A 24,962-nucleotide genomic window follows, 5' to 3' on the forward strand; every position below is an offset into this window, starting at 1 on the left:
AGAAAAACATACCGGAATAACAGGTCTAAGAGCATGCCGAAGACTAGAAACCTTGATAGTGACACATCTAGAGGTAGGAAAGGTGGCAGCTCAACAGACACCCGGGCTAATAGGCCAGTTCGATGCAAAGATGATAAATCCGGGGTCTGCATCTTCGGGATCGCCTGTAGGAACGATCATTCCTATCAGGGGGAATTCCCTCCTGGACAAGTCAAATTATATCTAGATGCAATACTCGGGTCAATTAATGAGGTGAAAGGGAATCAGAGAGCACTGAGTCAAGCAATGGAACGAGTTCTGGAGGCTCGAGACAAGCTATCTGCTCGAATGTTGCATCTCGAAGAGAGAGTAAACAAGCAATTCAACGGATTGATTGCAGATATGAAAACAATCGGCATCAGCACCAAAAACATATCACTCTCCGCTGCCAGACAACTATGACTAAGCTAAGAAAAGACTATCTTCAACAGTGAAGAAACTTGAGAAAGAAGACCTATACGACAAATACCAAGAAGTATTTGATGGGTGGTTGAATGAAAAGATCATAGAAGAAGTTCCATTAACTACCACATCACCCTGTCTTAAAAGTTGGCAGTACTACTCCGATTCGTCCTATGTTCGATGCCAGTGTGCATGAACATCAAAGTCTTTCGTTAAATCAGTGTTTGGAAAAAGGACCCAATCTTATTGAGAAGATTCCTTCAGTAATGGCTCGATTTCGACTGAAGAAAATTGGTGTAATAGCTGATATTCGCAAGGCATTTTTACAAATTGCTTTTACCAAGCCGAAAGAGACTTTTTGCGATTCTTGTGTACTACGAAGGAAAGACAACTTATAGTTTACAGACATTGTCCAGTTGTTTTTGGAGTTTCCTCGAGCCCTTTTTTATTGGAAGCTTCAATCAGACTACTAATGGAAGAAATACTACTCAGCTTAATAGAAGCGGTTAACTGTCGCGCGCGACAGTATCCACCAGCCGCTGACGGTCTACTGTCGCAATTGCGACAGTAAACAATCATTTTTTTAATGCGCTTTAAAGCCCCTTAATACAACACAAGCTGTACTGAATATAGTATCATTGTAATCGGCAAACTACAAGCTTTCCCCCGATGCCTGCCTGCAGACGCTAACTGTATGTTCTGTTGTACTGTGATCAACAAAAGTTGCGACAGCTGTCTGCTATCTACTGCTAGTAAGTTGCTGTGTTTACTGCGTTGTTTAGTCGCGTTTGCTTAGTGTTTTAGTTGAACTTTTCGTTCTAAAATGGATAGTAGTGATATTAGAAATGCCCTAGAAGATGATATTAGTGATTTATGATTCAAACATGATATATGATCCTGATGAACCCGTAAGTGATTTTGAGATTGACATTACCGAGTAAAAGTGACAGATTCTGAACATTCACTTACGGACTTTTCCAGTGGAAGTGAAGCCAATTACAGCCCCCATCTAAGTGAATTAGATACCTCTGAACATGATGAATTAGTTATAAATGAAGAAATAAATGAACCAGGTAGGCCTACTCCAACACCACCTCTTGTTCGTCCTCCTTTAGCAGAACCTTGGGTTAGGTTTATATCCCCCAGAGGAACCAAAAGACATTAGTTCTGAGTTTAGAGTTAGGGAAACAGGGCCTAAAGATCTTCCCCCTAGAAATAGTCCACCTCTGGACTATTTGTCATTGTTTTTGACTGTGCCATTTTGGCAATTACTTACACGGGAAACAAATGCCTACGCTGACCGTTTAATTGCAGAAAAGCGGGACACGTTGAGCCCTAAATCTAGGTTTCGGAAATGGACAAAGGTGACCGTCAATGAGAGGAAAATTTTTTTTGCATTGCTCATAAATATGAAAAAGAAACTGCTAACTGTGAAAAAGAATGTGAGACACTATTGGGACACTGAAGAATCTCAGCTAATTCCTTTTTATGGCAAACACATGACTGTCAACAGATTTAATTTGATCAACACATTTTTGCATATGACATCTGCACGTGATGTTCCAAGAGACCACCCCAATTATGACCCTTAGTTGAAGATCAGGTGGTATTTTGATCATGTGAACTCAGCTTTCAAGAAGCATTTCGTAGCAAACCAACATGTCTGTATTGACGAAAGTTTAATTGGCATGAAGAACAGGTGCACTTTCATCCAGTACTTGCCAAATAAAATAAATAGTACGGTATCAAGAAATTCCAATCGTGTGACAGTGAAACAAATTATGTTATTCATGTCGAATTATATAGTGGGGGAGACTATCTGGCTGCAGGTGCAAATTCTGAAGGATTGTTTGCGGAGCGTGTCGTCATGGAAGTTATGTTCAAGTAAACTCAGAGAGTAGACCAAAACAGAACAAAACCAAGAAAATACCATCCGCCATAGGAAAAATATCACGAAAAAGGAGAAAAATAGCGAACCAGAAGAATGGCGAGATAACAAAAACATGAAACTTAGAGAAAAAGGAATGGCTGGTCCAAGAAAAGAAGAGGAACAAAACGAGAAGAGACAAAATTGGGTCCACCTTGTAGAAGTAACTTTTGTTTGAAATCAAGTAAATGCCAGTGCCGACAAGTTACAGAAGATGAAAGAAAATCACTCTTCAAAACATTCTGGTAAACACTGATTTGGGATTTTAAAAAGTTGTATACCTACTATAAATCTTTGGTTCAATACTCTGGGAAGGAAACCACGAAGAAACAGCGAGGAGAAGAGTCCAGAAGAAATAAATCTTTCTGCGATGAAGATCACTCGGTTATAGCTATTTAGATAGAAAGCTACTGTGACCCTATTTTATGTACCATGGGCGAAATAGAGATGATATGATGAAGAATATAACTCTTAGGAATATATACTACTTAGAATATATACTCTCTGATCAACATAATAACCGTAATGTGAAAGAAAAATTCTATTCTGGTATAAAAAGAATTTTATCCATGTCTTGCAGATGCTTCTACTAAACCCCATTTTCACAAAAATCAATTTATGTGAAAGATACCTTTCTATGATTTTCGATTGAAGTGGAGTATTGCCTCACCCTATTGACCCTCCAGTTGAAAGTATCGCACAGAAAAGGCCAAGGGAAAATGCCCGATGTCATTACCAAAATGGAACGAGAGGGACAGGCCAGGAGGGCAAGAAAGAAATTAGGTGTGCTTCAAAAACAAGACCCAACGTTTGATATGCTACCATTACTTGCCCAGACAAACCTAGACTCAGCATTGGGGGAAAAAATTAAATACATTTCTAAATTCTTGGTTTTGTTCAAGATGTCTAAGACTAACTTTACTGTTGTTAAACAAATTTTAAGTGAATTCCTGTGTGGGACAAAGCATTCATAATTTTATGTACCATATTTGATTTATTTTGATTGAATTCTGTGTGACAATAAGTACATGAATGACAATGTGTTAACATTTATGCCAACTTCCTAGTTTTGTACCCAATAATGACCTCTGTACTGTAAAATTACAAGCCAGAGAGTCATCTGAGGGTTAAAAAGACTGAAGGAGCACAATTTAATTTTCATCAATAAACGTTGACAAAATTTCCCCCAATCAACTTCACAACTTGAGGAATATCCCAATGTCTCTTAAACTGTTAATAGGTCACAATTTTGCATCCTTTCCTATTATGTAACAAATTTTTGGAGCAATTACAAACAAATTAATGCTTATATATTTTTTTAACATTGCTGTAACATAGGTGTGTAAGGTACTTAATACCTTTACTCACACAGCAATCATGGATTAAAGATTTTTTTGATTAGACAACAATACTGTAACAAGTTTTGAAACAATCCATATGTTATAAATAAACTTATAAACCTCATCAAAACCTCTTTTTTTTATAACATTCTGATTTGGACAGAGTTTTTGGTTGATTAAAAAACAACAAATTGTTAAAATTCTGAATGAATTTAATAGAAAATACATAATATAAATATTCATAGAATATAACACTTTGGCATAAACCCACCCTACAGGATTACAGATTACACTGGAAGGTTATGTTTTTAGGAAAAAGCATTTAGCTTGGATTAAATAAATAAATATAGGATGGAGAGGACACAGCTAACTCACCTGATGAAAGGTTGCAGATGAGTCAAAGAACACATAAAATCACACACGTAATTTACTTAATATTTCTTTCTATTTCATCATCCTATTTAAACTGTTGTTTTGTAACTACCATCTAGGCCTACTTCTGAAGAAGCCTCTGAAAGAGGCGAAATATTAAGTAAATTATGTGTGTGATTTTATGTGTTCTTTGACTCATCTGCAACCTTTCATCAGGTGAGTTAGCTGTGTCCTCTCCATCCTATATTTATTTATTTAGATTACACTGGAAGTCAGATTAAATTAGCTCATTTACACAAATAAATTTGGTAATCTTTCAAATTGTGTTCTTAATACAGTTTAGAATTTAATTTGTTTAAAGTAAATCCTTGTTAATTAACCAATAAAAAAATATCTTATTCCTACTAATTACAAATTATATTAAATTTTATGTGAACGTACACTATTAGTCACAAATTTACTTCTCTCTAAACAAATACTTCACATAGAAAGAATCAAATAGTCAACATTTAAAATCTACATTACTATAATCTTTTGTCTTTAGGCTGATTCCACACTTTAAGCCATGATACAGGACAAAGTAACTTGACATATGTACAAGCAAAATAAAATACAATCTTGTTTTAGTATCGATATTTGGTGCTGTAGTCTTTAGGAGAGACAACGAGACCTCTGCCCTTCCTAGCTCCTCGGTAGACAGTCTCAACAATATCGATCATCTCTTGTTTGTCTTCCAACGCCCAGTTGATCTTGTTGTTGTTACCCGTTCCCAGATCAATCATGATGTGTTTGTTGCGGAAGAAGAACATGACTGTGCAAGGATCATACAACTCGTACCTGCAAGAGAAAAACTGTGTGAATTCAATAGAAATCAAAATTTATCATGCAATGGTTTTGTGTTTTGTTCATGACTATGAACGAATATGAAGGGAAAGTTGATTTGATTTTTTACGCAATGGTCATTGAATTAAAAACCTTTTTTAATTTTGATCTAAAACATATCCTGGTAATACTTTTTTCAAGAAACATGCTAAAGTTTTCAGTGGAAAGAGAATACAGGTAGTTTAACTGTCGTAGAGCCTACAACTGAGACTAGTGTTCATCAGGGACAGAATCTAGGATCCTTAGAACCTCGAGATCCTCAACCTAGTAGGGAAAGTACATCCAGGAAGAAAATAAGCTCAAACTTCAGAATTGTATTGCTAATTTTCGTAACTTGGAAATGCTTCTTGCTAAGATAGCAGTTTGCAAAAAATGTAAATGATTGATTTCCTTACGTAAGTATCAGATAAATAATCTCTACATATACTGTATTAAATTATAACAGTAGCAAGATTGAAACAGCAGAAAGTGAAATAAATGTTAGAAAAGCCATTTTTAGGAGTAGGCCTAAGGCAAGGCAGAGCAAGCGGTAAAAACTGTTTGTGTGATGATGAATCCGACTTTTGGAAATAGAAAGTCTACAGTATCTGAAATGCCCAACCTGACAGCAGCTAAGAAATTAAACATCTAGGTGTCATAACTGATTTATCCTGGGATCGTCATGTAGCTTGTCTTTGCCAAAAACTCGGGCCAGCTCGCTTTGCCATAAAACGAATCAAAGAGACTAGTATCCCTGAGGCAACGAAGACTGCATACCATACATTGTTTGAAAGCTATGTACACTATGGTATTACTGTCTGGGGTGGATCCACTATGGACAATCTTAACCGGGTCCTGGTTATGCAGAAAAGGGCTATCAGAATAATAGCAGGCATAAGTAAAGAACAAAGCTGTAGAGATGCCTTGGGCCATTAGATGTCAAGTCATCCAGGGGTTGTCACCCACTAGTCACAGATTTTCGTGAAAATTTGTACACATAATTTAGACATTTAGATAGGATAAAATCCAAAATGTCAGTTCATTATGTCAAAGGTTTCAGAGATATGGCTATTTGAAGTTTTGAGCGAATTTAGTTTCCGAGGTCCAATTTGACGCTAAGGGAGCGTGCATGTATTCTCGTCTTTCTATGTAGAATGGATGATTTTTAAGCTAGAGGCCTCAAATTTGACTCATATATCCAAAATTTAATGCAGAATCATATAATACAATTGAAATGATAACTATTACCTATTATCACCCAAAAAAAATTCCTAAATACAAATAATTAGATTTTTCCGAAATCGGAACATTCAGTTACAAAGGGTTTGATAACAAAAATCTCTCTCCAGATAAACCTATAAAACTATATATCACTGGAAAGAGGATAAAATTATCTTTCAAATGGTATAATAACATGAGTGGGTTTGAGTCTTCAAAAACCTGAACATCCTGACGGTGACTACCGTCTACATCCTAGAAACTATTTATTACTGCGTAACCAAACACCCGCCTAAACAAAGAGAAATACATGACTACAACACCAGATATGCGGGAAACTATGTGCTGCCTGGCCACAGAACAGCAATGTTTGAAAAGAAACTACTGTATGCAGGAGTGAAGATGCTAAACAAGCTATCAGACCACTTGAAAATTGGAGGCCCTGTGCTGATGAAGAGGAAGCTACGGAGATGGCTGTTAGACAAAGTATTCTACACCCTAAAGGAGTTTTTTCCATGACAAGACCACGCACAACACTGAAGAAGCGTTTCCATTTCACTATGTATCTATTATACCAATGTTATTTATTTAAATTTGACGCTGTAACATTTCTTGATGAAATTGTAATAAGGGAATTGTCTATTGTCTATTGTAAAGATTCCTTAAATATGGCAGTGATATCGGTTTGACCACAATTTAGAACAATGGTTTCTTGTGCTGCTTTATTCATGGACTCCAAGCATACCCTACTTCCTTTGCTGTCCTAAGAATCTGTGTGTAGTACTTAAACGCTGGCTGGTTACGCAGATTCATCTTTATACTTTATACTTTTATACTTTTCTTTCATCATCGGCCCAATCGAGTTTGCTAGGCCTAGCTCAGGGAAGGAATCGGTTGTAAGTAATGATGTTTTCCCTACACCTATTGATATTGATAATATTGACAAAACTATTGATTTAGATATTTGTGCAGGAATAAATTCGTCCATTGAAAGCTCCTATGTATGTCAGGCTGAGCCAATTGAGGCCGAACAAGAAGGCATAAGCCTGCCAAATCGACCAGATTTTCACACCCCGCCTGTAATTTTCAATGATGTAGATATTGTTACTGATATACTTATTGATCATATAAATGAAACAAGTGATCAGGTTAGAGTGGAAATTGATCACACAAATGGGGTAATTGAACAAGTTATTAGGGGGGAAATTTATGACATAGATGAAATAATAGAACAGGTTGTTAAGAGGGGAAATCGGATTATCTCTTGACAGTCCTTTAGTTTGGGAGGATGGACCTAATGAACCGGTGGCTCATTTAGTGAGTCGGTGGCTCAGTTGGTAGCGTCGAGGACTTCGGGCCCAATGCAGCGATGTCAAGGGTTCGGATCCTGGTCATTGCCGATAACATTTTATCAATACAGTTCACCTTTGTACTGTACCAGCCCACTCCTTGCTTTGCTGTTAACGATCCACGCACGGGCGCTTAGTCTATGTGGACGGACAAATGCAAGGTTAAAAGAGGCCGCCAACCTCTTTAACCCTCCGAGTGTCCATAGTTTAGGCCTTAATGTCCACCTATTTTTGGCCCCTTTGCAAGGTTTTATTAAAACGGATCTGAGAAGCTTAAAACAATGTTAATTCTAATGTTCTATATACCATTTTGTTTGGAAAATCATGGGCTTCAATATTATATATAAAACACAAGGAACATTTTTTCAAAAAAAAATTTTTAGGTAAAAAAAATATAATTTCGAAAATTTTCAAAAAAAAAATAAGTTCGCGCTCAATGAAATTGTATAAATTATAGGCCTATAAATATTTGAAAATAGCCACTTTGTTCTAATTTTAATGAGGATTACAAATATATAATCATATAGCGAGGTAAGTTATCAAATAAATAAGTTATGAGCGAAAAACGGATTTCAGTACATAGCGTTTAGCTAAGAATGCATAGCCTAACCATAGCTAGGAATCTGGCTGATAATTTACATCAATATCACTACCTACTTCTTCAGGATCATCAACCAGCACTTCAAAACCACTTAAATCTTCTTATAATGCACCACGTATATCACTACTTTTGATTTTTAACACTAAAACAATGATAAACGTAATAAAACACATCAGTCATCGGTCCGGGGGAACCTAGCTGTTTACAAATACACGCACGTCAGCTGTCTGCTACAATATTTTCGGAACTAAAATGAATAGCGCTTAGAGACAGACCTCTGGAGAAAGCTTAGAATATTACGGAAAGAACGATACCTAACTCGATCCAGTTCAATCCGATTCAGTCAGTCATAGAGCCTTCGCCGTAAACGATGTTTGTGCGTCTTAAACTCGACGCGTGACCCTACACAAAGTGTGTTGTACGTCTTAAACTCGACGCGTGACCCTCGGAGGGTAAAAAAAAAAAAAAAAAAAAAAAACAACCTCACAATATAGTATTTTTAGGCCATAAAGTAGGAATAAACATTTCCAAACAAAGATTCACTGCAGACAGAATTATATGTTTTTCATGCATTTTTGGGACAGGATTTTTTTAAATAATAACAAGAGAAACTAACAAATATGCCCAACAATGTTTCGATGTCCCAAATAGAAAAGCCCTGAAATCTGATGAAAAGTGGTCTCAAATTGGTATAGATGAGATGAAAGCTTTTATTTTGCTGTCACATATAATGAGCATTGTAGATAAACCATCACTCCAAAGTTATTGGAAAAAAAAAGAAGATTTTTCCTACAGTCACCCGACAAAATTGGCTTCCTTGTACTGTTTATAGTACAGAAAGCTGCTAATTGCTGCATATTTATACTTTGCCGTACGGTTTATACTTTGCCGCACATCAGGATTCCAACGAAACAACACAAAACAGCGTGGTTCTATTATGCACGTAATCCGTGTACGCTTGGAAATAGGTTGGCAACACTTAAAGATAATAATACTATGAGCAGCTGATTGACTATTATAACTACGATTTAACCTGTCATTTCGCGTTTATAGTTTAGGTATTTCTGAACTTTCTGGACTTTTCATTTAAACGTTTTTAAACCATTCCTACGATCTTAATAAACAAGAAAATACCTTTAACGCATTTTTTTTAGGCACGGAAACCACTTCAAATTACAAAAACATACGGAACTATATTCTCAAAACGCGGAGCACATTTCTTGCCGAGGAAAAATAGCGGAGTGATACAGACCGCGGGTACTACTTTCTCTAGGGCACCTATTTGTATTGAACCTAAAAACGTGTTGTATAGTGTTTGAAAGACTAATTATTTATATGCTTTATAGTGACTGTAGGAAAAATATAATGTGTAACACGAGTGAAAAAGGCCTTTGCTGCACTTGAGATCATTCCGCACTCGCCGATTGCTCTCGTGTGCAGCAAAGTGCCACTTTCACCACTAGTTACACAAATAACTATTGGAGACAAAATATTTGCTGAAGTCATGTCCTTCAAAAGGTACCAAACAGTTATGAGGTTTTTACATTTTTCAAATAACAATGAAGCAGACCCAAGTGACAAGCTGGGGAAAATCCGCCCTGTCATTGACTATATTGAGAATAAGTTTATAAATAGCTACACCCCAGACAGGGATATTTCAGTTGATAAGAGCCTAATGAAGTTCAGAGGAAGGCTCTCATACATACAGTATATTCAAAAGAAATGTGCTCGTTTTGGAATCCAAGTTTTCAAGCTTTGTGAGTCTCAGACAGGCTATTGCTCATCATTTGAAATATACACTGGGAAAAACAATGCCAAAAGGGGTTCTAACCAGTGAAGATTGTTTTGAAACTTGCCGAACAGTTTTTAGACAAAGGCTACGTTATTTATTTGGACAATTGGTACTCCTCTCCTACGTTGTATCATAAGCTATTGTTACGTAACACTTATGCAGTAGGCACTGTGAAAATGAATCGTAAACACATGCCAAAAATGGATGGGGTGGAACTACAGAGGGGAAGCAGTCCTAATGAGTGAGGGCATCCTGTACATTAGGTAGGTAAGAAAAATGTAAATACTCTCGGTGTGTTACATAGTCATTTGGACTTCCAAACCAACAGGTTGCCGTGTGAGGGACACACAAAGCGAACCACGTTATGAGGTTTGTAAACCAAAACTAATTGTTGACTATAACAATGGCAGTTGACGTGAATAACGGAATCGGCAAAGTGACACCTGATAACGGATTTAATGCATTAGAGGTAAGTCAAACATTACAGTATAACCCAGACACAGAAATTTTAATAGATGATTATTTTTAAACAAGTTAAATTACAACCACTTTTATTATTGTGGGTTGCCCTAAAATTTGTGGAGCAATTTAGCGAGTCCACACCTACGGACGTCCTTCTGATTAAAAGATGGCGGGTAATTGCAGCACAAAAACGCTGTGAAGGACTCACCAAAAAACAAAGAAAAATAACCGATTTCTGTAATGCCAAGTAACTTCAGTTGTTTGGATTTAAAATTACATTTTTGTAACGTTTTAGTAGGTTAAATAGGACTAAAACTGTATTATATAGACATTATTATAAATTCATTTTTTCTACACACCTTGGTAATACACATGCTATTTTTAGCATATTAAGAGTTAACCAAAAAATCGACTATCCAAAACAGCTCTCCCCCCTTTATTTTGATAAACCGGTTTTTTACTGGAATTCATGTCTATGTCTACACTGGTAATATAACATTAGGCCTATAATTTTTTAGTTAACAGCTCTCTTAATAGTTCTATAGCTGCAACTGTAAATAGACTCACATCTTGTTAAAGTCGGGTACTTTGGTGATATCCACCAGGTAAATCACGGCAAAGTTCTTCACCTTTTCAGCTATGCTATAGAGTACTTCATCCATCTTCATACAAGTAGGGTCCCAGTCATGACCAAATCTTATCACCTGAAACAAATTTTTAATATTAGGAAAACAGCTCTAACTAGGAACATAGAATGGAAGTCTAGGAAATAAACAAACAGGTCGAGGGATAAAACGTGTTGTTTATTAGTGTTGCTAAACAAAAATAACTCTATCGCCACGCGGAGAGGCTTTTAGATTGACATTTTGTACAGTAACATGGTAGATTTCATTGGTAAATGGTAGAATAATAAAAATTGCCATGACGAATACCCCACCTTCATCAGACAATGAAGATATTGACTAACCCATACTTGTAGTCTCAAGGCAGAAGAAAAGAGGAAGTAAGTATGTCGAATAGAAGATACAGAGAGATAAAAAATCAGGGAGAAAAAATAGAAAACCATAAGCGAAGTTCGAACAAATACAAATATACCCCCGCCGCAGCAAACCTGCAGACTAAGCGAATTTCCATTCGACTGATTGGATTTACACTGAAATGTCTACTTAAAAATATAACATTTATTCTTGATTTAAATAGAATTAGTTCAACAAGTACTTAGGTTTGCTGCATCAGGGAGGGTAAAACTATTTTTTTTTTGTAAAATGTGAATAGTTAGTAAGAAATGAAAACATTTTCCAAATTTGATCAAAATATGTTCACAAACAAGAAAACTACAACAGTTTACTTATTCTCCATAAGAATAACATGGGAATTTTAAATTTACAATTTTTTTGAATTTTCTCCGTAACCATTAGGCGCATAATAACGCTTCAATATACTAAATTATTTGTTTTTTTAAGCTCTACAAAATGGTTTGGAAAGAAATTGCTAAATTTTATGTTTTTTGGGTAAAAAATGAGAAAAACCTATTTTTACCCCATAAAACCCCCCGTAAACCCCCGTTCCCATGGTCCGATCATGCTGGATCGCGAACTCGTTCGAATAAACGTACGTTTACACGTTTTTACCAAATTTCATCAAAATCGGATCATTTTTGCTCGAGTTATCGTGCTGACGGACACATATATATATAAATATATATATGAATTTGAACGGATGGTGTTTTTGGCCTCTAGGGACCTCAAAACGAAAAAAAAAATCGGTCCCGCGTCCAGGTCTTACCATGAGTACTACGGTAATAGCTTATTCCCTATATGGGAAATTCGCTAAAAAAACTTCATCGGGAGAAAATTAAAAGCAAAGAGACGTTTCTCCTTCTCCAAATAATGAAGTATGTATGTATGGTGATGTATTAGCAGGGCAAGAAGAAAGGACATATGAAGATGGGATTTTAATGATTGGCAGGTAAGTGAATAATTAGTAGATGTAGGTCTATGCGAGTATTATGAGGAAGAAGCAATGAATATAGTAAGAGAGGAGGGGGTTGGTGACAATAGTAGGCCTATGCTCTCTGCACCTAGAGGCAGGGCAAACCGAGGTGCTGATAGGCCTAGGGGTATCACTAAACGTCAGAAAAAGAAAACCTAGGTGGAAGGGGGAGGAGTGCGACAACACAGTGAAAGGTATCCCTTATATTAACATTTCTGGACTAAACCCTATTTCCAGTCGAAGACTCGGAAACAACCCTACGGCACTAAAATGCCTAAACGAATTTCTAGGTGAGGAATTTTATAGTATAATAGCACTAGAAACAAATGATTATGCAACCAAAATACTATTAGATCAAAATAAAAAAAGGGGAAAAAACTATATGGGGAAGCTTGGAAACCAGTCAACACTCATAGAATAAAAGCATATTTGGCTTTGTATATGCTTATGGGACAGGTAAAGAAACCAAGTATACAGATGTATTGGTCAAAGAGGAGAATTATAGAAACCAAAATCTTTGGTGATGTGATGTCGTTTGTATAATTTAACCAGATTTCTCGATTCCTCCAATTTTCAGACAGTAAATTTACAGACGATGGAGATAAGCTCAAGAAATTACAACCTGTTATTTCGTACCTCGAAACCAAGCTTGTACACATCTTTAGTCCGGAGAAGAATGTCGCAATTGATGAAAGCCTCGTCAAGCTAAGAGCTAGGCTATCGTATATACAATTCAACCCTAAAAAGCGAGCCAGATTTGGCATCATAATCTACAAGCTCTGTGAATCGTCCAGTGGTTATCGCAGCGGGTTTAAGATATATATGACCTAATCTATGCAAGGCATTGTTAGACCATAACACTAACATCCTTGGTACAGCAAATCAAACTAGAATAAATATGCCAGAAGAGTTTGATAAGCCTATGTTTGAGCTTGGAGTATCAATGCGCATGAGTTAAGACCTCACTGTGCAGTGGAAAGATAAAAAAAGTACTGCAGATGCTCTCTACTATCCATGAAGGGATAGAAATGGAAAGGAAAGGAAATAACTAGAAGGGGTCAAACCTCAGTACTTAAGAAACCCAAATGTGTGTTCGACTACAACAATGGCATGCTTGGAGTTAACATCCAAGATCAGAGAATGGCGTCATTCCCCATCATAAGACGGACAATCAAAGCTTACAAAAAGCTGTTTTTCTACTTGGCCGATATGGCTGTTTTTAATAGGTAGTTCCTGAACACACACATGATTCGTCCACTTGATGTGTCAGTTTTGAGGCAAGTCATAAGGGTTGGGATGAGGAAGACATTGCTGGTACATGTCCCAAGGTAGGAAAGTATCAAAACACCAAAGTGTCGAAGCAAGCAAGAAGACGAGATAAAATATCAGTTAGGGACCCGGTTACTCGGAAGTGTAGTTTGATTAAGATACGCAACATGCTAGTTACCACTGGTAAAGCATTTGAAATATTGAAATTGGAAAATGAAAATTCCCTCTTTTCAAATTTGCTCAATTTACAAACTGCGCCCTGAAAATATTTTGCTTGTGTCGCAAATGCCGCGTAAAATATGTTGTTTGCATATAGGTTTGCAAGACAGTATCATTTCAATTTTTCATATAGGCTACTTTTGGTTCAATTGCTCAACATTTCTAAGTACTACGCAGGGAGAAAGTGATGATTACTGATTACTTGCCTATTAAGCCCAATGATGATGAAGCTGATGATGATACACTTTTTATACAGCGTGTTGTGCATGTTATGAATAAGAGCAGCTTTTAGATAAAGGCTACCGTCTTTACACCGATAACTTTTACACTGAAATTCCACTGACTGAAGCACTTCTTCGAAATACTTTCCTAACTGATACAACCAAGAAATGTTCTAAATTCCTGCCAAAGACAATTAAAAAAGCAAAGGACGGTGTGCGGGAAAGTATATATTTCCGAAAATAATTGTTATTGCTTGGATTCCGTCAAAAATTGACCAGGAAACCTGTATTAGTTGTCATAACGGGCTATCATGCTGAAGATAGGGTTGTAATGAGTAAGAAGGGATTAGCTGGCAGAAAACCAACCCTTAAACAAAACTACAATCAGTATATGAGTGGAGTCAACGTGAGCGAAAAATCTGTATATCTTTCTAGCAACTGTCAAGTACTGGAGAAAGATTTTTTTAACTTTATTGATTTGTGCATGTTCAATGCCTGGACTCTACATATTTAACACTGGCAGACCTAAGAATAGAAGAGTTTCATATAGGCCTACAGATCATACAAGTTCTGGGGTGAGAAGCTAGCCCCATTGAACGACTGGTGATTTCTGGACATACAGGTGATAATGCACACCGCCTTGAACATTTGCCAGGGAAAACCCCTCAAGTGTGTAGGCCTATATATGTGAATAAATGTGTTCGGCCTAGTTATAATTTGTAATATTTTATTTGTGTATGAACACTTTTTCTCCATATATTTGCAATTACTTTAGTGGTGGCATAAGAATCTGAACTAAACAGTTCATAAATAATTTACGCAGTTGTCGCAACGGTAGATTGAGATCTTGGTTTGACGTCACGGTCAAAGAAATCAAAAAGTTCATTTCAATCATGCTGAATATGAGTCTAATCCATAAGTGAAACATTGAATCATATTGGGACACCTCTAAAACACAAATAACTCCTTTATTTCCTGAGACAATGTCTTTGAAAAGATTTCAGCTCATAATTTCTACGCTGCATTGCAACTGTGAACCAGCGATTCTTCACAGACAACCTGGTTTCGATCCTTGGCACAAAATTAGGCCATAGGGAGAGTGGTACAAGGTGGGACACGGTATATAGTGGGACATTCCATATAACTTTTTTTTCTTCAAAGCCATGTGGCCAGTTTCCCTCCAAAAGTGTTGTGTCAAGGCCAACAGTGTGTTTAAAGTTAGTTCTGAAGTTTCAGTCATGTTGGAATGTACTGAATGACAGTCCGCTACAACTATAGTCTCAAAAGTTACATTTTTGAGGTAAGCAATCATCATTTTCTTATGAAATTAGTTTGATAAACAGGTTTAAATATGATATGCCTAACATTAAAAAACCTTCTTTGTTCAATAGAAGGAGGTCAGGGATGTCTGAGCTGCACTGTTTGGAGTAAAACTTAAAAACAATATAACCCTACATGTGGTACAAATTGGGAAATCGGTACATAGTGGGACAAGCAATGATAATTGATTTATTATAAACTATTATATCAATTCATAATAGGCTAAATACAAGCATACCCATATAAATATATGACATGCCTCATCTGCTTGGTAGGTTACCTAGAATGGGACCTAGGTTTGTTAAAGAAAAAAAAAACCCTTAACTTACTTTTCACGGTAAACCCTAACGCGGTTTACCCAGAAACACAACCATTGTCATAATTTTGTGTTAGGCCTAGGTTTTAAAACTGTTTAATACTTATATTTTCAATTAAACAATTTCTTTCTACTTTTTTACCAACTTATAACACAAATACAGTTTTAGCGGGGTCGGTTTTATGCCAAAGTAGACCTACATTTAACTCTTAAAATATAGACATATTCATTCATATCATAGTTATTCATTAAAGAACATTATAGTGGAATTTTACAAAAAAAATTATTTTTTCAGGTCCATAATGCCAAAGATTTGCCGCAAGAATTTTTTGGAGCATGCAGAAGATGGAGCAATTTCGAGCCTTATAGCCTAGTTTAATTACTAACTATGTAGGTACTATAAGTTTTTACAAGTCACATATCAATAAATTTTTTAATTTGTCTGAAACTGTCTTATTTATGTATACCTCCTATGCATAACAGGATGTCCCACATTGTACCATTTATTGTCCCACTTTGTACCATATGCTGTCCCACCTTGTACCATATTGCTGTCCCACCTTGTACCAGGGTCAGTACATGTTGGGACAAGTGGTATAAAGCGGGACAAACGGTTTTTTGCCTTTTAAATATAAGTTAATAATTTTGAAAAAATATCATTCAAAGTGTTTTAAAAGTGCTTTATTTTTGTTTAAAGATTGTTCTTCTAAGTCAACTAATATTTAAGAAAAATAATGTTTTAATATTTTCGTCCCAGTATATACCACTCTCCCCATTGATGAATTAAATGTTAAGTCAGTACAGTTAAGTCAGTTAAGTACAGCCTACTTGCATAGATCAAAGCATGGTGGGGATGAAAAACAGATGTGTATACATACAATATATGTCTTACAAGAGACACAACAGGTTTGGCATCAAGAAATTTGAAATATGTGACAGCAAAACGTCTTACCTCATCCATTCGGAATTGTACAGTGGTAAGGACTTTTTGTCAGATGGGGATGGCCCCTTAGCTCAGAAAGTAGTTTCGGATTACTGACAAAATGCAATCTCCTCGGTAAAGGGTACGGTACCATTTATTAACGGACAACTGGTACACTAAAATCGCTCTGACACAAGTGCTTTTATAACATCAACCTGACAAGCGGTGTAAGAAAGAAAATCAAGGCCTTACCAAAAATAAAAAGGTTAACGTTACTCCTGGCAAAAGTGTTGCCACTGAAGATTTTGAGAAGACATCTGATGTAGATGATCCAGCACCAGTAAATCCTGCCCCCAGAACTAAAAAGGCCAGTAAAAAAGCAATCGAAAGTGAAACAAGTTCTGAAGATAGCTGCAGTACCTATTCAGAACATAACGAATTTTAGTGCGAGGATTTCAACGAAAGCGAGGAAGACCGCTATGAGCCGCTACTGGTAGTTGGTAAATCACAACAGAAGACAAAGAATAAAAGTAGACCTACTGCCAAAAACAAATCAAAATCAAAGACAATTACCACTACCAGTGCAGAAGAAAACGAAGATGTGCCCAGAAATTGGCAACTTTGAAATTATTGAGTATGAAGGGTAATTTTTCCCAGGGAATGTTGAAGACACAAGTGGAGATGAGTATAAAGTATGTGCAACAGGGTGAAAGTGTACGGATAAAATAGACTGTTGCTGGTATAATATAGGTGCCAAGTACTGCTAAATGGCGCCTGAGAAAAAAAAACTGAAACCCCTAGTGAAAGGAGATAATGTAAATAGTGTACCTACAAAGAAACTTTATAATTTATTATAGTTTTAAGATTTTACAATGATTATATATTTAATACCAAAAAGACTGAACCCATGGATGGACAGGTGAAAAAAATAAAGTTTTTCGTAAACATAAAAAAATCTTTACTGTTTACAATGCTCATAGCGCAAGTGTTCTATACCTGTTCTTAAGTTAACACGTTCGCTGCGGGCCATCAAATGGCAGGCGTAGCCCCAGTGCGGCGCAGCCTGCAGCGTCGAACAATCCCGATTAGAGGTTAATCCTGCATCATTTACAACAAACCCGATTGTCTCTGGTGATTCCGGCTCTTATATATTTCGGTATGACGAATAGCAAATAGCGTGCGGTGATGTCCTGTTTTACAACAAGAGTCCATGTAGTTCGCTAAACACTCACAGATAGCAGCACTGCTTGGAACGTAGCCGGTCTCATCGTATTGCCAATTGGAGGGAGAAAGACGGGACAACAAGTTGGTTTTTAAGTTTGCCAGATGGGGATTTTATGGGGAAATTTTACTACCAACCTACAACACAACAAAAAGCAAGTCACCCACTACACGCTAACGTGGAATAGGTCTGCCTTCGACCGACGCTAGAGCAAAAACGATGATATACGAAAGGCATTGCCGAGCGTATCCGATCGGTTACGGCAGTACCTGAACAGCGCACGGCCCGTATCCGATCGGATACACCCGCAGTGAACGTGTTAAAAGTGTTCCATCAAAGTCCTAAATTACTCACTGGATAAATCTGTTTAATGACAATTCTTTGATATTTTGGGAAACTTATTTCCCGAAACTTATTTACTTTAGCTTTACGTTTTTAAAATTGTTAAAATAAGCGATTCAGATAATCGGCGATTCGGTTAATTGGAGTTTGGATAATTTGAGTTCTACTATAATATTTACTATGAAACTACAACTCTTCCACATCATTTTAAGGTAAAGAAAATATGTTTTACAACTAAAACAAGTTTGTGATGATTTTTTTTAAGTTTTTGTGGGAGAATTTGTGTTTTCCGAACAATAATTGTTCACATCTCATATAAAATAATTTTTTTAATAGGGTAGGTTAAATAATATAGGAAAGCTCTTTTACAGAGTATTCAAGTAACCCCACAAGATTGTAGGCCTACATTAATGCATACACATGGACCCTAATCATAACATTGAAAAACCTTATGCTAGGTTCAAGTAACCCAGCAGGTGACTTAAAGATATATTTATCAACAAATAAAATATAAATAATATGTATAAAAAACTGAAATAACTTAAGCCTATCGTGAATGTACTCTCCTAGGTGAGACCACAGAAAACATACTACTATAACCCAGAATGACAACCACATGGTAAAAAGCATTAACTTAATGTAAGTGTTTCAAGAGAGCTTTGCCTTTCAATCGTAGGCAGCGCCACCAGCGTTGCTATGCTAAGTGAATGGCAACGCTGGTGGCGCTGCCTACGATTGACAGGCAAAGCTCTCTCAAAACACTTAATGCTTTTTACCATGCGGTTGGCATTCTGGGTTATAGTAATATGTTTTCTGTGGTGAGACCCTAGAGCATATCTAAAAACAATTGAAAGTTTATAAATATTTTAGAAAATATTCATATCAGAAGTTGAAAAGCGTGTTCAAGATAGGCTACCCCACTTTACGGCACTGCCCTTTTGTGATTCGACCTACTGAGATATTTCAATGCCAATGGCGATCCCTGATTCGGTAGCGCGCTGGGGCTCCGCCCGAGCCTTGCCGCAGTTTAGGGAGCGCCTGTGTAAAGGTTTTCAGCAGTCAACGTGTTAAGTTTGGTTAGAATTAGGCCTAAGTTATTGACACATTTACCAGTCAAGTGTGCCAATAGAGTATTTAGTAATTTTTAACGCTTTTCACAGTTTTCAATTGCGTTTTTCAACATGAAATAAGTTAGGCCTAGGTATTTGCCGAAAAAGTGGAGGGTACAGTTTCTTAACTGGCCTATGCTCCTAGGCCTAATACCAATTGAAACTATGGCTGCACTTTACTTGACGTCCTACACTCATTCGAATGAAAATATCGATCGATATATCGATTAATCGATTGCTTCATTCGATATATCGTTTGGTTAGTTAGGTAAGGTTAACATAACCTAACTAACCAAATGATATATGGAATGAAACAATCGAATGAAAATATCGAATTGAAAAAAACAATTGAATGAGTGTAGGACGTCAAGTAAAGTGCAGCCGAAACTATCAATTCCATGTGTAAACCTTCATTTGATTTTTCACTATCAGCAAGTTTGGTAAGTTAGGTTAGGTTATGACAATTTAATTTTATAATTGATAGAGGCTAGTAAAAATATTAATTACTAAACGATAAGTTATTTTCGATTCGATAGTTTTAATCAATATTAGCATAGCCCAGCTAAGGTAGGCCTAGCCTACTCAAGAAGATTTTCATATGCCTAAAATTGCCAATTTCAAGCATTTCGATTGATTTTCAAACATGTTTTTCAGGGTGAAATAGGCCATGACGTTTCCCTCAAAGTGCTTAAGGTAAAACGTGCTTAAAATAGTCTAATTTTGGTAGATAACTCAGGCCCACTTTTATAAACGGGCAGACTGGGCATATGCCCAGAGGCGCCCTGAACCACCGCCCGCGCTAGGAAAAATAGGGTTTTATCAGCCGGGATTTCAAAAATAAAATGGGTGATTTCAACCTGTAGTTAAGTGATTTTCCCTCCTTACAAAGTAAATAAATACAACAATGCTCACATTGCAGTTAGTGAACCAGTAATAAATAAATAGGCCTAGAGAAGTGTTGATACAACGATACAAGTAAGTTTACTGTAGCCCTATAAACAGTGAAAAATGCATAAAAATCTAGTGGAGCCGAGAGCCGCAAGCTGTTGGCTCAAAGAAGAAGAAGTTTTAGAGAAAGTGAAATGTATTAACCAGTATTTCCATTGATATGGAATTGAAAACTCCCTCCCGAAACAAAACTGGTAAAAATCACGCTAATGTAGCCTATATATGTGCACGGGCCTATAGTAGGAACCATGGAAAAATCATACTCTCTTAGTAGAATCTCGTTCAATACGTGAGTAATGAACTGTACTGAACAGTAATCAAATCACTGCGTAGTGCAATAAGCTATTGGCGCAGGGCAAGAGGCATTCGCATAGCAACTACTGTCAAGTTCATTGCACTCACCCCAACCCCCAACCCAACTGCTGTGAATTTTGGCGAACTGATGAGTCAACCCCCCTTCCCTCTTACCCTCCCTACAGAGCTGTGGTCAAAACCCTTATAGTTATATAGGCTAGGCTATATACATATAAATATACATAAGAGGGCTCTGCTTTTGGGTTTGCCCAGGGCGCCACTGACCCTTAACGCGGCCCTGAGATAACTTAAGGGAAAAAATGCAGTAAACTTATAACATAGCAAAGTAGTAAAAGTACAATAGCCTATTATCCCATAATCAATTGGGCTGCACTTTACTTTACGTCCGACACTCATTCGAATGAATTTAACCCTCCCAGTGTTACTTGACGAAAATTCGACAAGCAGCACACTTTGTGTAGTGTTACTTGTCGATTTTTCGACACGCAGACATCGTTTACGGCGAAGGCTCTATGACTGACTGAATCGGATTGAACTGGATCGAGTTAGGTATCGTTCTTTCCGTAATATTCTAAGCTTTCTCCAGAGGTCTGTCTCTAAGCGCTATTCATTTTAGTTCCGAAAATATTGTAGCAGACAGCTGACGTGCGTGTATTTGTAAACAGCTAGGTTCCCCCGGACCGATGACTGATGTGTTTTATTACGTTTATCATTGTTTTAGTGTTAAAAATCAAAAGTAGTGATATACGTGGTGCATTATAAGAAGATTTAAGTGGTTTTGAAGTGCTGGTTGATGATCCTGAAGAAGTAGGTAGTGATATTGATGTAAATTATCAGCCAGATTCCTAGCTATGGTTAGGCTATGCATTCTTAGCTAAACGCTATGTACTGAAATCAGTTTTTTGCCCATAACTTATTTATTTGCAAATCTACTTCCTTATATTATTATATATTTGTAATCCTCATAAAATTTAGAACAAAGTGGCTATTTTCAAATATTTATAGGCCTATAATTTATACAATTTCATTGAGCGCGAACTTATTTTTTTTTTTTGAAAATTTTTGAAATTATATTTTTTTTACCTAAAAATTTTTTTTTTTGAAAAATGTTCCTTATGTTTTATATATAATATTGAAGCCCATGATTTTCCAAACAAAATGGTATATAGAACATTCGAATTAACATTGTTTTAAGCTTCTCAGATCCGTTTTAATAAAACCTTGCGAATGCGCCAAAAATAGGTGGACATTAAGGCCTAAACTATGGACACTTGGAGGGTTAAGTATGGATTGTTTCATTAAATATATCGTTTGGTTAGTTAGGTTAGGTCAACCTTACTTAATTAACCGAACGATATAGCTTATCGAACAATCGATATTTTCATTCGAATGAGTGTAGGACGTAAAGTGCAGCCATCAATTGCTATAAACTGCAGTAGGCTAGTATGTGGTTTAGGGTCCTCCAATTTTCATAATGATAAGTTACACACCTTAATTCTATGTGTTCTTAAAAAGAAAGGCCTGGGCCTAGTCTTCACAAATCAATAATAGAAGAGGCTAGGCTTTGTTTTGGCTACGCTAGACCTGGACCAAGATGCAAAGTTAGGCCACATAAGTTTAATTAGTCTTAGACGATTTTTAGTATTTTTATTAACTGATTTTAGACCTAGTTTTAGACGAGCAAGTTGATGATAAAAGCATGAATGATTAAATCAAGGGCTTGGTGTTTACTTACGACAACTCTATCCTCTTCTGATAGAATAGCTTGATCCACTTGCCATCCATTGTGTAAATGACCTAACATATACGACATTCTCGTTAATTTTAAGACGTTTGTTGGGCTGAAATAACAACAAATCTAGTATCAACAAAGTATTCAAATTCTGTGTCAAACAGTCGTATGTTTATGGCCTATGACATAACCATAAAATAATAATAAACTAATATGAAAGTTCTTTTACTTTCTAGAAATTCAAAGATAATCAAAGGAAAAAGGAATGGAATTGGAATTGGAATGACGAATACAAATCACTGAGCTATAATTCTCAAATGGTTTGGTACTTTGGTGGTCGGTGGGAGTCAAGATGCATGGAGTAAAAGAGGTGGGCCAGACAGAGCGTGCCCCTCTCCCCACAGCACAATTTGTTTTTCAGGATTAATTTTGCCAACAGTGTCATTTAGAGGCTTCTGATTGACATAACGAAGGTTTAGTAATTGAAACATTATTTTTGTTCATAGAATAAAATTATAAATGCCTCAAATTCAAATTTTATATTTTTTTATTATGAAACTAAACCGTCATAACCTAACCTAACCAACCAAACGTGCTGACGATAAAAAAATCGAATGAAGGTTTAATAATCGAAAAAATAGTTCTGTTCATAACATAAAATTATAAATGCCTCAAATCCAATTTTATAATTTTTTTATTCTAAAATTAAACTATCATAACCTAACCAAACTAACCAGACTTGCTAATAATTAAAAATCAAATGAAGGCTTAACCGAAAAAAAATATTTCTGTTCATAAAATAAAAATTTAAATGTGTCAAACTCAATTTCATAATGTTTTAATTATAAAATTAAACCGTCATAACCTAACCAAACCAACCAAACTTGTTGATAATGGAAAAAAATCCAATACAAAAAAATAGTGCTACGGGTAGGATTCGAACCCGGGTCCTTCGGATCAACAGCCCAGAGTCCCAGAGGAAGGGAGTGTCTCACATCGTGTATCGTGTACGAAATTCTTTGCAGACGGAACATTCAAGAGCTGCAGCAAGCAGTTTGCTCAGCTTTACACGTTCTATGCGGATCTGGGTCGTTCTGACCAAGAGACTAAAAGCTAGGCGCCCACCGGGCAACTCAGCGGGTGACGCGGCGCGGCGCGACGCCGTGGAAAAAGCTGCCATGTATCCGTGCCATGTTATCTTATGGACTGACGCCCACCTAGCAACCCAGCGGGTGGCGCAACGCGGCGCGGAAAAAAAACTTCTTCTCGAATCCGGCAGTGAGAATTCGGTGGAGAAATTCTTCCTCTCGTGTTGCCGCGCCTCCGTTGAGTTGCCTGGTGGGCGCGGGGTAGAGGCACGGAAACGGCGTCTGCCGCTCATTCGGGTGTTTTCGGGAAGTATCGTGAGCCCTTCGGGAGTGTTCGGGCCCGAATCGAAGTACACTGTGCATCCCCTCCAAAAGAATAATTCTCCGCGCTGCCCCGCGCTTCCGCTAGAGTTGCTTGGTGGGCGCGAACCCTGGAGAAGCGGACGGAAGTTTTTCTCCGCGTCGCGTCGCGTCACCCGCTGGGTTGCCCGGTGGGCGCCTAGCTTAACGTTGTTCCAGTCCTGTACGCACTGCTTCCTGACAAAAAGAGGGAAACCTACGTCAGAATGCTCAGAGCTATACTAAACGAAGTACCGTCTTGGAAGCCGGTATCTATCATCATTGATTTTGAAGCTGGAGCGATCTCAGGGTTGCGGGAGGTGTTCCCGACGGTGACAATTAATGGGTGTTTTTTTTCACTTTGGCCAGTGCCTTTGGAGGAAGGTCCAAGAAATCGGGTTGTCGAAAGACTATAAAGAAAATGAAGAAGTCAGAAAATGTATAAGAATGTGTGGTGCTCTACCATTCCTCAAAGTGGAAGACATCGACGACGGTTGGGTGCACATCCACTCTAACGCCCCTGCACATGAAAAATTGGATTTTTTTTACTATTTTGTTGAGCAGTGGCTGGGAAACCCTCAGTTGCCGAAAGAAGTGTGGAACTGTTATAAAAGGAGGCATCGCACGAACAATGCTGTTGAAGGGTGGATCTTCAAGCTAAACAACAATGCGGGAAGACCTCATCCTCGAATTAGAGATTTGATCCTGATACTGAAAGAGGACGCTACAAAAGCTGACGGAAAAATAGCCAGGATATGAATGGATTTGGGAGGAGCACAAAGACGAAAAAAATACTGTCAGCTGGACGTCCGTATCGCCAGAAGTACGAACAAGTACGGAGAAGATGGAAATGTCGGCCGATTTTTGAATGTGCTTGGTTATGTTTTAAAGCATTGTATTGCATGTATGGTAGCCAAAAGTTTAAAACCTATAAAATAAAAAAACAGAATAAGAATACAAAAATACATTACAAGGTCCGGGTCCATGGCATCCGCAGGGTTTTAACCCACTGTCGTATTTGAAAGATTTATTATGTTTTATTTTATTATTAATTGTAATTGTATTGTAAATAATTTTACTGTCATCGTGATTTTGGTTTTGTAATAATTTAGTAATTGCAAAATACTGACTATGTATTTTTTTATATATTTAATTATGATTGTATGTAAATATATTTGTATTGTAAATGTTATTCAACTCGTACTTTTAAATGCCTAATTCTGTAATGTACTATGTGTTATTATT

General features: G+C 37.0%; 1 protein-coding gene across 1 annotated transcript; it reads right to left on the bottom strand.

Moving 5' to 3' along the window:
- Window positions 1–3,899: 3,899 nt before the first annotated feature.
- Window positions 3,900–22,566, bottom strand: LOC128986540 (thioredoxin-like protein 4A). Its single transcript, XM_054406952.1, has 3 exons — window positions 22,294–22,566; window positions 10,931–11,067; window positions 3,900–4,917 (listed from the first exon to the last, which is right to left on the bottom strand). The coding sequence occupies exons 1-3, from the start codon at window positions 22,369–22,371 to the stop codon at window positions 4,704–4,706; spliced, it is 429 nt and encodes a 142-aa protein (XP_054262927.1). The 5' UTR covers window positions 22,372–22,566; the 3' UTR covers window positions 3,900–4,703.
- Between the last annotated feature and the right edge of the window lie 2,396 nt (window positions 22,567–24,962).

Source organism: Macrosteles quadrilineatus, unplaced genomic scaffold, assembly GCF_028750875.1.
Source record: "Macrosteles quadrilineatus isolate MER2022 unplaced genomic scaffold, UCM_ALF_1.0 Scaffold_2__2_contigs__length_208266976, whole genome shotgun sequence".
Taxonomy (NCBI): domain Eukaryota; kingdom Metazoa; phylum Arthropoda; class Insecta; order Hemiptera; family Cicadellidae; genus Macrosteles; species Macrosteles quadrilineatus.

Coding starts and splice junctions, on each gene's coding strand:
- LOC128986540 (XM_054406952.1), bottom strand. CDS start 22,371: ATGTCGTATATGTTAGGTCATTTACACAATGGATGGCAAGTGGATCAA. Junction 11,068..22,293: donor CAGAAGAGGATAGAGTTGTC/GTAAGTAAACAC, acceptor AATTTGTTTCAG/GTGATAAGATTTGGTCATGA. Junction 4,918..10,930: donor GTACCCGACTTTAACAAGAT/GTGAGTCTATTT, acceptor TTTCTCTTGCAG/GTACGAGTTGTATGATCCTT.